Source organism: Clupea harengus, chromosome 13 (assembly GCF_900700415.2).
Source record: "Clupea harengus chromosome 13, Ch_v2.0.2, whole genome shotgun sequence".
In the NCBI taxonomy this organism is placed as follows: domain Eukaryota; kingdom Metazoa; phylum Chordata; class Actinopteri; order Clupeiformes; family Clupeidae; genus Clupea; species Clupea harengus.
In genome coordinates this window covers 12334759-12347984 of record NC_045164.1, presented here as the reverse complement: position 1 = coordinate 12347984, position 13226 = coordinate 12334759, and the positions used below count along the sequence as shown (strand labels likewise).

Genomic DNA, 13226 nt, shown 5'->3' with positions numbered 1-13226 from the left:
CACAGACAGAGAGACACACGCAGACACACACACACACACGAACAACCTAGTTCTGTCACTCACATCTAACTTCAGGAAATATGGAAACATTACTATTAAAACAACATCAAAATCAACCCCACCTCTTGTGCTGATGGGGCTGATATATTAGAGGAAAAGAGAGAGCGTGAGTTTTAAAAGAGAAATAAAAGGCTAATTGTCTAAACACTCACTCTGTGTTATTTGGCCTGGCGAGCAGATGGGAGTCATTGCCACGGTTACGGTGAGCTCTATGTGGTGTTAAATTATGTGTGAGAGTGCAGAGAAGCCATTCGCTCCAATCCCAGAGCCATTTTTTACTTGCTGAAAGCATTACTATCCAGTGAGGAGTTGGGTGAAAACTTTATGGGGACAGCTACAGCAGTTACGCATCTGATGAAGGCCTCTGTTTAGAATCTTCTGGAACACCCGTAGCCACCAGGGTCACAGCAAAGGACACTCTTCAGCAAATGAGTCTGTGCAAAGCCTTGTTCTCGTGTACGACTCAAGGTGGAACGTTTAAGCTTTCTTCTCTGAGGATGAACTAAGGCACCCTTTCCTTCATAAGAAGTGTGTGAACGGCAGAGACTAAAGGCAGGTGGTTTTCTTGAGTTCTCACTGCCCCTCTTGTGGGAAATAGAGGAGCTGGCTTCTGCCTCTGGTAGTGGAGCTGCAGGTAAACTTACCCTTATTTTGGCCCTGGCAGCCTCCACTCCTGCCGGCTGGCCTGCTATAGACACCTACAGATGGGCAGATAGGGAAGAAGACAGGAGGAAAAAGAATGAGAGAATTAATGCACTGATAAAGCTTTAGGAAAACATCAGTAGCACAGATCAGCCTTTAGATTTACACAGTATAAATCTGCAGTGATTATCGTGTTTACTCAAGTGGTCCACTTTCAGGATATATTTTCAGGAGAATTCATCAGTGTAAGAGAATGTTCAGCCAAAACACACTTTCACATACATACTTTCAGAGTGTGAGTTACATTTTTTTCCTTCTTATATACACAATTCGTACAATAAGTATCCTGAAATACAATTAGTACATTTAGCGCATTAAATATACTGAAATGACTATAAATGCAAAACAGCCACACATTCTTTCTCCATGATGAAATGAAAACACTGCAGTAATTACTTTAAAAGAAAATTCTCAAACTTCCACCAAAACCTCCTTTGTGTGTTTACGTTCACTACAGCTAGATTTCCGATGGGACACGCAGGCGCGTTAAAAAAATCTGTAAACACAAACTGCTCTCATTAAACAGTGCTGACGCAGCACAGACAGTGTTCCTCTTCTCATCGCTGATTTCAACCCTTTCAGCGCGGCATCTCAGAATAATCCCTTCAACCGCACCCTGGCCCAACACACACACACAGACACAGACACAGACACAGACACAGACACAGACACAGACACAGACACAGACACAGACACAGACAGACACAGACACAGACACAGGCACAGACACAGACACACACACACACACACACACACACACACACACACACACACAAATAGCCTGGCCAATTGTCATCAGCACTCGAAGTGGTTGGGACCAGTTGGTACGGAAAAGTCCTGGCTTTCCATCTGGTGTTGTTCGGAGAAGCGTGTGTGCATAGAGGGCCAGTTGTTTGTGATGAGCAGGAACTCTTTTTGGAGCCATTCAACACCTAATCCTTACCAAAGTGCTATCTAAGAGCCAGTTAGAGCTAGCCAGAACCCCACAGACCAAACCTGGCCCATGCAGACAGATGGTTTCATTTCATCTAAGGCACCAGTGGGGATACCAAATAAGTATACTTACTTTATTTCGTACACTAAATGAGTAGTATGGTGAAACCATCCCTATTCTATATTTAGCTTCTCAGATCTCAGCTGCAGTGATGAATGTGTTTTTTTTTTCCTTTGAATCATACTTGGAACACCTTAAAGATGTACTCTATGAAGTAATGGAGAATAAAGAACCTTAAGGGCATTATTTGGAACTGGAACCAACTTTGATTCAGGAACATACCTGGTTGCTCTTCTCGGCCTGGTTGTTGCGGTTGGAGTCGGGGAAGTGAATGTGGCAACCCGTCTCCTCCATCACCTTCTTGATGTTGTTGCCACCCTTTCCGATGACATGAGAGTGCTCAGTGTGGGACACGTCCATCTTCAGGGTAACCCGGTTACTCTATGGGGTCAAATGTGAGAGGTTTAGGGGTCAAATAGCTTTCCAGTGACACAGGAAAGGAAAACAAAGCAACTGTTGGGGTGGCTGTTCAAAGACGCGGGTATTTTGACCCACTTTCACATCCTCCTTCATGGCACCGATTAGATTATGATTAAAATCTTCGGGATTTTGTCAAATCTGCACCGTCTCGTCCCATAAACACCAAATACCACGCTGAAGCCAGATCGAGATGTTCACTAAATGGACACCAGATTTGCTGGCATCGCCGCGGCCATGGCATGGTCGGCTGCACTATTAGCATCAGCCAACGTGGAACCATGGAGCCGAACTCCAGAACTGCAACTCCACAGACCCACAGTCGTGTCTAATTAACCCCTTACCCTACTCTACATGAAATGCATTAGTGTAGGCAAGCATCAGAGTACACACGGGACACTTTAACACTGATAGTCTGTTAATGGCGGGGAGTCATCTGGAGGGATAACCAAATGGAGATTTTTTAAATGTCCACCTCAAGACCACAGAGCCACCACAAGCCAAACAGGAAGTTATGTCTCTGAGGGAAAGACAGGAGTGGGAAAAAAAGAGATGTGAAGAAGAGAAAAAAAACTGATAGAAAATGACTACTACATTGTACTTCACTCCTTTAAACCCTTTTTAATGCCCCTGAGTTGCAAATGATTAAGAACAGAGATGACGGTCTATTTTTCCAGCGAGGGGGAGAACAGAAGTGGTGAAGCTTGGATACTGCCGGTTGCCATGGAAACCACAGGTTTGCTTTCTTTTACTGACCTTGGTGTCGAGCACCGACATGATTCTCTCTTTGGCTTCTTTCACACTGTCTCTCTTTCCACAGACCTTGATGTGAGGATCTAGAAGAAAAAAGAAACAGAAAAAAAAGTAAAAATGAGTAAGAGGAACAGCTGCATAGTTCTCTACCCTTCCCACCCAGTGTTATAACGGGGGCGTTGGAATGAGACGGAATGAGACGGAATGAGACAAAACGCTCCAGGAAACATTAAAAGTCATTTAGTTTATCAATCAACCATCTCATTCAGCAATTACAGTCAACCGCATAACCACTTTACAAACTAAAAGACATTCACACAATAGTTTTACATCTGTTGTTTTATCCGTTTCTCTTTCCTCAGTTTGCCTCTGTTCATACTTTTCCTCAGTGTACCCTGTCTCTGTCTCTGTCTCTGTCTCTCTCTGTCTGTCTGTCTCTCTCTCTCTCTCTCTCATCATCCTTCTCTTTCTCCCTTGCCGTCCCATAAACACACAAATGGAGTACTTATGGTATCCACACATTTCATACAACCACAATGAAACTCACAAAGCCAGTTGCTGTGTCTTTGAATTTGTCAGAGCATTGCCTCACATCCTGTCTCTGAAATCACACCAGCTTGTCTGGCGCCTGCCACCATGCCCTGTCAAAGTTGCTTAATTTTTACTTCACGCCATGCCAATTTCTCCCCCTGAACCATGTCTATGCACACACACACACACACACACACACACACACACACACACACACACACACACACACACACACACACACACACACACACACACACACACACACACACACACACACCTTCACATGGTATATCGGTTTAATATTGCATTCTCAGAAAGCCTAAGGCAAACACTGTCAATCTATTTCAGGAAGCAGAGGTACTGTATAGCATGATCTCTGGCCCTTACTTGTACCTGGAGGCCAGTGTAGCAACAAATATGGGTTAAATACACACTGTGCAACATAACTAAGAAAACAGACCCAACGAAATCTGGGTTGAAGTCTTACTATAGGGCAGGCCAACCCTGTGGGACAGCTGTGCAGACAGGCATATCCCAGTCGGTGTTTATCAGAAGTCATGTGATCCTACCAGGCCCCAGTGGGTTATGGGTATTTAGGGAGGGCACTTCCAGGAAGTGGTTTCATGAAAGTGCACCTTCCAGAAAACCCCCATTAAAGGCTTCACTCTCCACCTTCCAGCATATTCCCCAAGCATGAGTGGTCATAAGGAATTCACATTTACATTAATGGCCTATGAATAGCTGGCGTATGAATGTACCTGGTGGGCCTCCCATCGTTTGTGCTCTGAAAATACACACTCACACACACACACACACACACACACACACACACTCTGCCTATAAACAAATTAAAAGGCCCATAACTCTCAATCATGTTTTACATCTCTGCATGAAGTTATTGTATGAAGTGCAAACATTCTGGTCATTTGTCATTCTTGTGTTTGTTTTATTCCCTTCTTACACATTCTGTTATCATCTCCCCTCCTCACATTAGTGCACACAGTAATGCTGTTAGTGATTTGAAAGACAACAACTGACACACACACACACACACACACACCCCCCCTAAAGTGACAATAATTGAGGTCAGTGACCTGTACCCCTTGGCTTTGCACTGTGGAGCAGATGCAGTATGTTTTGAATAGACACAAAACACACAAACACAAAACACACACACACGCCCACACAAACAGACACAGACACACACCTGTGCTAAAGGGGCTACCGATTTCACCTCTGGTGCGTGAGTAACTGCAGCAGGAGGCGCCAGGACTCCCCCAGCCCAAATCAGCCACCATATGGAAGTCATTAACAGTGTCCGTGCTTGTGTGTCCGTGTGCTTGTGTGTGTGAGTGTGAGTGTGTGTGCACGTGCATGCCTGCGAGAGCGTATAGGCCTGCTGTTGTTTTTTGCAAACGCCCACGTAACTCATCCATCAGTGTTCCAGCGTAAAACCCCTTCACAGTGGTAGCTATTCTTAGCACATCTCATGATGAGTAAACTGTAGGATAAACTGCTATGTGTCTATGATACGTGTCTATTCATCACTGGAGGCACACAAGAGAACACACGAGAGACAACATGGTGAAGAGGGAGCCCAGTGCTGCCTCAACTGAGGTGTTGTTGACCCTGACAACAATGAACCGTTTGAACTCCAACTAAAAGAAAATAAACCCTTGGCAACAAAAGAACCATTTCCAGTATGGCTGCCGTCCTAATGTTGAAAAGCACTCTCAGACATGGTGGGTTCATCAGAATGAAACGAGCCCTTTGGATCATAACGTCTCTTTCACAAACTTCACATCTGGGCCAGCCACTCGATGAAAGACAGACTGGGAGAGGGAGAGGGAGAGGGAGGGAGGGAAAGGTAGAGAGAGAGAGAGAAAGAAGGAGGGAGAAAATGAAATGAAAAGAGGGTAGAGGAAGGGAAAAAAATGCTGGGAGTGGTACAGCTGGTTTTGCATTGGTTAAACTGTCAAGACACAAACACCAGTAGAGTTTAGAGGGTTGGGAGGTTGGAGAAAGGAAGAAGAAAGAGAGAAAAAAAACTATGGTTGAACATCAGAAGGGAAAGCATGAGAAAGGTACTCTGGAGAAGAAAAGAGGACATTGAAACTGAAAACAACTCAGAAAGAGAGATGGAGGACAGACTAGACACTTCTACCTCAGCTACACATTCTGTTTTGAAATGTAAACCCAATCCAAAATATATTTAAATGTTAAAGGCCAAAAGCTGTCAGCTGGCAGTAGAGCTTGAAACTAATTTGTTTTAGTGAGGGCGTATTAATTCTCTCTGTCTGCGTGTGTGTGTGTATGTGTGTATGTGTGCGTGTATGTGCGAGTGTGTGTGTGCGCGTGTGTGTGTGTATGTGAATGAGACAAAGGGAGAGGAAGAGAGAGAGAGAGATTTGAGTAATGGCGAAAATGACACTGAACACTGAACACTGAAATAGCTTCTGAGAAAGATACACCAGTGAGTAAAGAAACACAAATATAAGCCTTTTCTCCGCAGCATGTCCTGTCCATCCTGTCGGGATTTATTTTCCTATACAGACTGGCGGACTATACATTATCCCTTACTTAACATTCTTTCAATGCATTATATACATTTTCTTTTTAGCAAACATAACAGAAAAACGCTAGTGATCAGTATGCTCAATGTCAGCTAACATGAGAATCTTTCATTTTAAGGATGATTAGTGTCTGACAGTCCCCCCAGTTTCCCTCTGATGGCCTATGGTGGCCTACAGTGCTGCACTTGTCACGGCTTCTCTTAAAGCAGTGCAGGCAGGCAGAGGTCTTGAAAGGTCGTCCTATTTCATCAGGGGATTTTTCAACCACTACCCCCCTCTGTTTTGAGGGGCGACTCAGAAACGAGGGGGCCCTCAAAAACAAGGGGTTGGGGAAAAAAATCGGAAAAATATTTGGGCTTGGGATTGGGCCACTGACACCATAAGAATGGGGAGACTACGGAAGCACACAAAAGACTGGCGTGTACATCAAGTCCCTGTCCACACCTGTCAACCAAGATAACACCTGCTCAAAGGCCCTCCCAGTCCTGCACGTTGTAATGGCCGTAAAAAAAAGGCTCTGGAGTATGTTTCGCAGGTTCAACAGTATGGTGATGGATTTATGATGCTGTTAAGGCACGTTTGCCTATAGCTCTCGAATAACCACTTTCCTTCGGCTTGATTTATTCTTTTCATAGGAACAGCTAGAGTGTGCAGTCACATGGTGATTATCAGTCGAGGGATTCTGTGTGGCTTTCTTCTGTTCCATGTTGTCTGAACGTACAGATTCACAGGAACGTTACAAGTATAATGGTCAATATGCAATAAATAATATAAGATAACGCCAACATGATGTACAAAATGTAAGTGTGTGTGTGTGTGTGTGTGTTTGTGTTTGTCTAAGCAATTTGGTGTGAGTATTTGTGTGAATATTTGTGTGTGCTCCGGCATGCATGTCTGTCTGTCTGTCTGTCTGTCATTTTGGTGATAAAGGGTGAGATGGTTTAGTCACAGAAAAGATAAAGGCTGGTGATTGGTGGACATGTTTTCCCCCTTGTTCTGCGTTTACGCAACATGTTCGGGGTTGTGAGCCAACTAATCGCGTGTTTGAACTCAAGATATGAACTCTTCACTCCCTCTGGATGCCTAACAGCTTTTCTGAATGGACAACAGCTGAGATTAGCGCTCTCTCTCTCTCTCTCTCCCCTTCTTTCATTCCTTACTCTTTAACCCTTCAGAAATCTCTCTCTACTCAAAATCTCTCTTCACTGCAGGCAGTGTCACAGTCTGGAGTTCCATAAAGAATGTAGACTTAAAACAGCAGTAAGGAGTTCGGGGTTGAAAACTAGCAATAGCTAACTTTTGTCTTTTGGCGATATAGTTGGCGATGTCGTGCTGTGAAAGCTTTTCTACATTTTCGTGGGTTGGTCCACCCGGACCACAGAACTGCATATTGCATAGCCTAGGCAGCTAGTTGGAACAACAGGTGTGTGTATCTGTTCTTCACATGACAAGATGAATTAGAAGATGATACATCTTGCCTATAAAAGCATGCTTCAAAAGGTGGCAAATTGTTGCATATTGTCTCTTTAATGGTTGCCATGTCAAGTGTAATTACTAGTGCTGTCAAACGATTAAAATATTTAATCGCGATTAATCGCATTTATGTCATAGTTAACTCAAAATTAATCGCGATTAATCGCACATTTTTATCTATTCTAAATGTCCCTTCGTTTATTTATTTTTTCCATCATTTTATTTTTATTTTAATGCTCTTATCAACATGGAAAAGTTGATTGGCTTGTTTTATGCAAATTTTTTATTTTATTGAAAACCAATATTGCCAAACAGGGCGGTACAAAATAAAATTATAAAGTGCACATTTCAGGTAAACAAGGACTCAGCCTATAGTGCAGTTAAACCATGGCTTAATATTTTCTTTTTTTCAAGTTTGCTGGGAACATAGCAGTCAGGCCTCTTATTTCAGAAACATTGAACCATAACAGTTAGGTTACCAATAAAAGGTAAGCCTACTACTTCTTTGCTTTCAGCCAGCTGCCTGTTGACATTTTCAGACAACAGTGAAGCTCGCTTCTTTTGCACAACACAACTTTTAAAAGTAAACTTTCCATTCAGAAGCTTTTTATTATCCATTTCGCCGTATCGCGCTCATCATTCACTCAAACCGTAACGTTAGCCTACTACACAGTTTGCGAGGCCAAAAAGAATGTTTATCTAAAAAAAATTTTTTTTTTTAAATTCGCGTTAATCTCGCGATAAAAAAATTTACGGCGTTAAAATGGGTTTGCGTTAACGCCGTTAATAACGCGTTAAACTGACAGCACTAGTAATTACATACATCAAGTATGTAAACACAAGCATATGGGAACATTACCTCATGATACCCTAACATACTCACTAGACCAAAAATGCCATTTTTAACACCTTCTTTTTCTCTGACAGTTATCCTCTCTTAACTTATATATATGTCACTTTCTTTTCCCCATCCATTAGTTTTTCCTTTCTTAATCTATCTCTGCTCTTTCTCCCCATTTCTCTCTTTCTGAAAACTCATGATTTTCTTCATGGCCATAGTCAGGATGTTACGTAATGTTGTTGGATTCCACATCTGGCATGATGGCAATGCACTGCCCCTCTCTCTAAAGGGGGAGGAATGAGGGGTCACATCACACAGGACACCCATAAAACACACACACACACTTACACACACACACACACACACACACACACACACACACACACACACACAGAAAGACAGAGAGAGAGAGAGAGTCAGAGAGAGAGAGAAAGAGAGACTGTTCTCGGAACAACCTTTCCAAACATACGCTCAAAGACAGGCACCTCCAGAGCACGAAAAAAATACATCTCAAGGATAACATACTCATACCTCACACACACACACACACACACACACACACACACACACACACACGCACACACACACACGCGCACACACACACACACACACACACACACGCACACACTTATAAAGACACTGACACTCTCAGAGATCACCCTGTTCATTCCTCAGTTCCATATGCCTTTCCACACATACAGATCAGAGGGGTTAAAGACGGCAAGTTTGGCAAACACTGAGAGGACTACATTCACCTTTTTTGGACTTGGCTCCTATCTTGAGTTTGGATGGCCAGGCAATCTGTGTGTTTGTCTCATCCATTACCTGAAATACAAACACACAATTTATGCTATTAACATGGATCAGACAGTAATATGAAAATGACATGGGAGAATCCGCTATTGATGGGATGGTAACACACAATGTCTTCACAACACAAACAGATTAGGTCAGGAAGCAAAGACAGGCTTCAAAGACACATAAACACACAAAAAAAACCACACACACACACACAGTCTATCAATAAAGATGTACACACCCTTTCAATAGTGGATTACGTGTCACTAGAAATACCTCTGTTGGCACAGTTATGTGCATGAAGTTGAACCATAGCTTGCACACATGATTTAAAAAAAAATCATCCTCACCTCCTTGGCCACCAATGGCATTATGACATTATACATCTACTTGCATTAGCATCTGTAATAATACCACTCTTTCGGAGAGTAATGGCAGTAGTAGTATTGGTCATGGTAATAGGGCTTGCAGTAGGTAGCAGACAAAGCAGAAAATGTAGATTTACTAGTGATAAAAGTGTAAAAGAGTAGAAGCAGTAGTTCAAATTAACATTACTAACATTACTGATGTAACCATTAGTAACCATTGCAATATAAGTATTTAAGTGACATTAACAGTTTAATCGCTGTTATTATTGTCTGGTCAATGATCTTCAAGCATCCATACAGAGGAGTGCTTTTCTGTGCTGGTCCAGGTCTGTGGAATGGAGTCTCTATGGGCTGTGCTGTGTGCTGTGGAGAAATTCTCCTGTGTTCTCAGTGGGAAATCTGTCACATAATCAGATCAGCCTGAGCCATGTGGAGCTCCTCAGCCGTTTCCCAAACCTACCCTCCTGTTCTCCTGACCACAGCACTTATTCACACGCAAACACACGTCACAGGAGCACGGGATCACAGGAAGTCTTCTCTCTCTCTCTCTCTCTCTCTCTCACACACACAGACACACAAACATACACACACAAAACACACGCTCACACGTGCATACACACTCCTGTTTCTGTTCCAACGCATATGACAAAAAACACAAATTGACTAAGACAGTTGTATACACAAATACATTGGTTCACACAGATGTCATGCAATAACCTTAGTTACTCATGCACAGTACAGTACTCACACACACACACACACACACACACACACACACACACACACACACACACACACACACACACACACACACACACACACACACACACAAACATGACTGTAAAATATGTAGAACTACAGATAGGCTTGATCTGGTAAATGTGTCCAAATAGCTGAAGTGAGCCCAGGGCCCTATGCAGGAGGCTGGCTCCCATTCTCTGTCACTGGCAAAGGAGCTCTACTGCTGGCACCATCACACCCAACACACACTGTCAGCGACGGCCTGAACACACTGAACACACTGAACACACGCCTCAGATCATGCATAGCCCACGTAAGCGAGAGCAGATGTATGGAGAGAGCGAGAGGTAATGAGAGCGGGGGGAGAAAGAGAGCAAGAAATGAAAGAAGGGGAAAAAAAAGAATGGGAGCCAAAGAAAGAGGGAGAAAAAGAAAGGGAAAGAGAAGAGGAAGAAAGGGGGGGGGGGAAAGTGGAAGGGAGAGAGATTGCACAGCAACAACAGGTAGGTGAGCAGATAGCCGAGCCCTGAACAAGATGGAGGGAGTTAAAGGTGTAGTCAGCTATTCTAATCCCAAACACTTTTGGTCAAATTCAGCAAATTGCTCCAGACAGTCCTCTAGCAGTCCATCCAGTGTTTGTGCTCAAAAACACTCTGGTGTTCACACACAGTCCTGGCTCTTGGTGGGAAACGAAGATAGTGGCTCTGACCGAGCCATAAACAATCCCAGGCAAACAACACGGCGCTTCAGAACCACGGAAGGGAGAGGTGCAATTTGTTTGGCTGTTGAGCTCAAATATCAGCAGTCTTTCATGAAACCGAATCACCGACTGTGCCTTTAAATCCATCTGTGCTTTCCTTGGTCACAGTGATCACAGGTGTGGCGTTTGGTATGGCTGTAGCTGTGTGTCAACATGGCATGCTCCAGCATCAGAGGAGTTCCCCAGTAGAATGCCAGTGGCGCACACACACACACACAGGCTTCAGATAGAACAGGCTGCAGAGTCTCTCCTTAATGAAAAATGTCATCCAGTAAAAAGAGCCTACCACCTGTGCACACCCACACCCACACCCACACCCACACCCACACCCACACGCACACGCACACGCACACACACACGCACACAGACGCACACACACGCACACACAGGCACACACACACACACGCACAGACACACACACACAGCTGGGAGCGCTGACATTCCTACTATGAGATTGGCCTACAGTGAGTGGTGATGGTCCAGTGGAACATAAGTCATGCTCACCAAATGTCTTAATCTCTTAATCATGGCATGTTCATGCTCTGATTCTGTTTCTTCCCCCCCTCTCTCTTTCAGTCACACACACACACACACACACACACACACACACACACACACACACGTGCTTGTGCTGGACTGCTTTCCTGTGATTAAAATGCAAGCTCACGTATTGTTTTGAGTTTTGAGCATGTTTAGGCCAGAAGCTAGTCCTCTGAAGACTTTTCAACACTTGAGTCTCCAAAGCACTCCGAGCTGTTTTCAGTCTGCCCAAACTCTACCAAAACAGGATAAAGCACAAAGCTTCACCAGGAGCCAGAACGTTTTCTGCAAAGATCACATATTTTTCTGGTAGATTCTACGTGTTTGTGTTTGAGTTTGAGTTTATGAGCGTGTGTGTGTGCCTGTGCATGTGTGTAACACATAACTACTGTATATACACAAAAAAGTGGGGTAGACACTAAAGGAATTGTCTTAATTGATTATTATTATATATATATAATTATATATTAATTATAAATTATTTCTATATGGCTGCTAAACACCTGTCCAAAAAGATGACTGTGCTGCTTTATGATCCCTATTATCCCCCCCCCCCCATGCAGACAAAAACAGACACATTCACAAACAGAAGACACGAGAAAGACATTTCTCATTTTCACAAACGTCGACGGCATGCTGCATGTATTAACTCCCCAGTGCCACATGTCGGAGCGCACATTGCTGGAACATTTTGTTCTGGGTGTCATTAAAGAATTTATTTTTCCGCTTTTCTGCACTTTTATCAGTCTCAGGGGCATGAAGAGTAGGAGTGGGAGTGTGTGTGTTTGTGTGTGTGATTGTGGGTGTGTGAGAGTGGGAGAGAAAGATTGTGTGTGTGTGTGCACATGTGATTGTGGGTGGGTGAGGGTGGGAGAGAGAATTTGGGGGAGAGGGATGTTTGTGAAGGTAGGTCTGTTTTCTGTCACCAGTGCCTCAGTGTCTCAGTCAGAAGAATACAAACGCCCTTTCCCTGTAAACAGCAGTGTGGTGTAGAGCGAGAGTGTGTGTGTGTGTGTGTATGAATGCCTGTCCGATTCTCTCTGTGGGGGGTTTAAACACACTCACATGCCTTTGAGAGGAATAAGCAGAGGCTTGGGATGAGAGAAAAGTGATGAGATTCCCCCTCATAACAATCAACATCTTCAACAACAACATCGTCACCCCACACCCACTGATATGTGCAACTCAGACGGTTCCACTAGACTTCAGTGACGCTATGTGTGAGTCAGCTACCAAAACACACACACACACACACACACACACACACACACACAATCAATCCACTCTTTCCATCTTCCCCAGAACGTGCCCGTCAGGAAGTGTATAATTCTCAGGTGGCAGCGCTCCAGTGGTGAGGAAATAATCAGGTTGGCACATGAACGAAGACACAACACAGGGCCAGGGAGCGGCTGCCCTTCGTCCAGGGGTTTCGACGACGGGAGCGCGGCCAGGTATAACAGCAGCTCCATCAGTGTCATTCTCTCTGGTCTGTGCAGCGCAGCGAGCGAGCGAGCTTTTGTTCTTATAAGTCTGCATTCATGAACTTCTGTCTTCTCTTTTCCCCACAGCTGCTGTTTTTGGCCGCTCGCGGCAGATGCGAGCAATTTCTGCCGGA

The 13226-nt window shown here is 44.0% G+C and overlaps 1 protein-coding gene across 1 annotated transcript in view; it reads right to left on the bottom strand.

The window, feature by feature from the left end:
* LOC105911573 (protein bicaudal C homolog 1-like) overlaps positions 1-13226 on the bottom strand; it is a 39100-nt gene that overhangs the window by 22675 nt on the left and 3199 nt on the right. The window contains exons 2-5 of the mRNA XM_031579323.1: positions 9160-9229; positions 2990-3069; positions 2039-2197; positions 705-758 (exon numbers count right to left, since the gene is read on the bottom strand). Coding sequence (XP_031435183.1) covers positions 705-758; positions 2039-2197; positions 2990-3069; positions 9160-9229 — 363 coding nt within the window. The remainder of the gene's footprint in view (positions 1-704; positions 759-2038; positions 2198-2989; positions 3070-9159; positions 9230-13226) is intronic.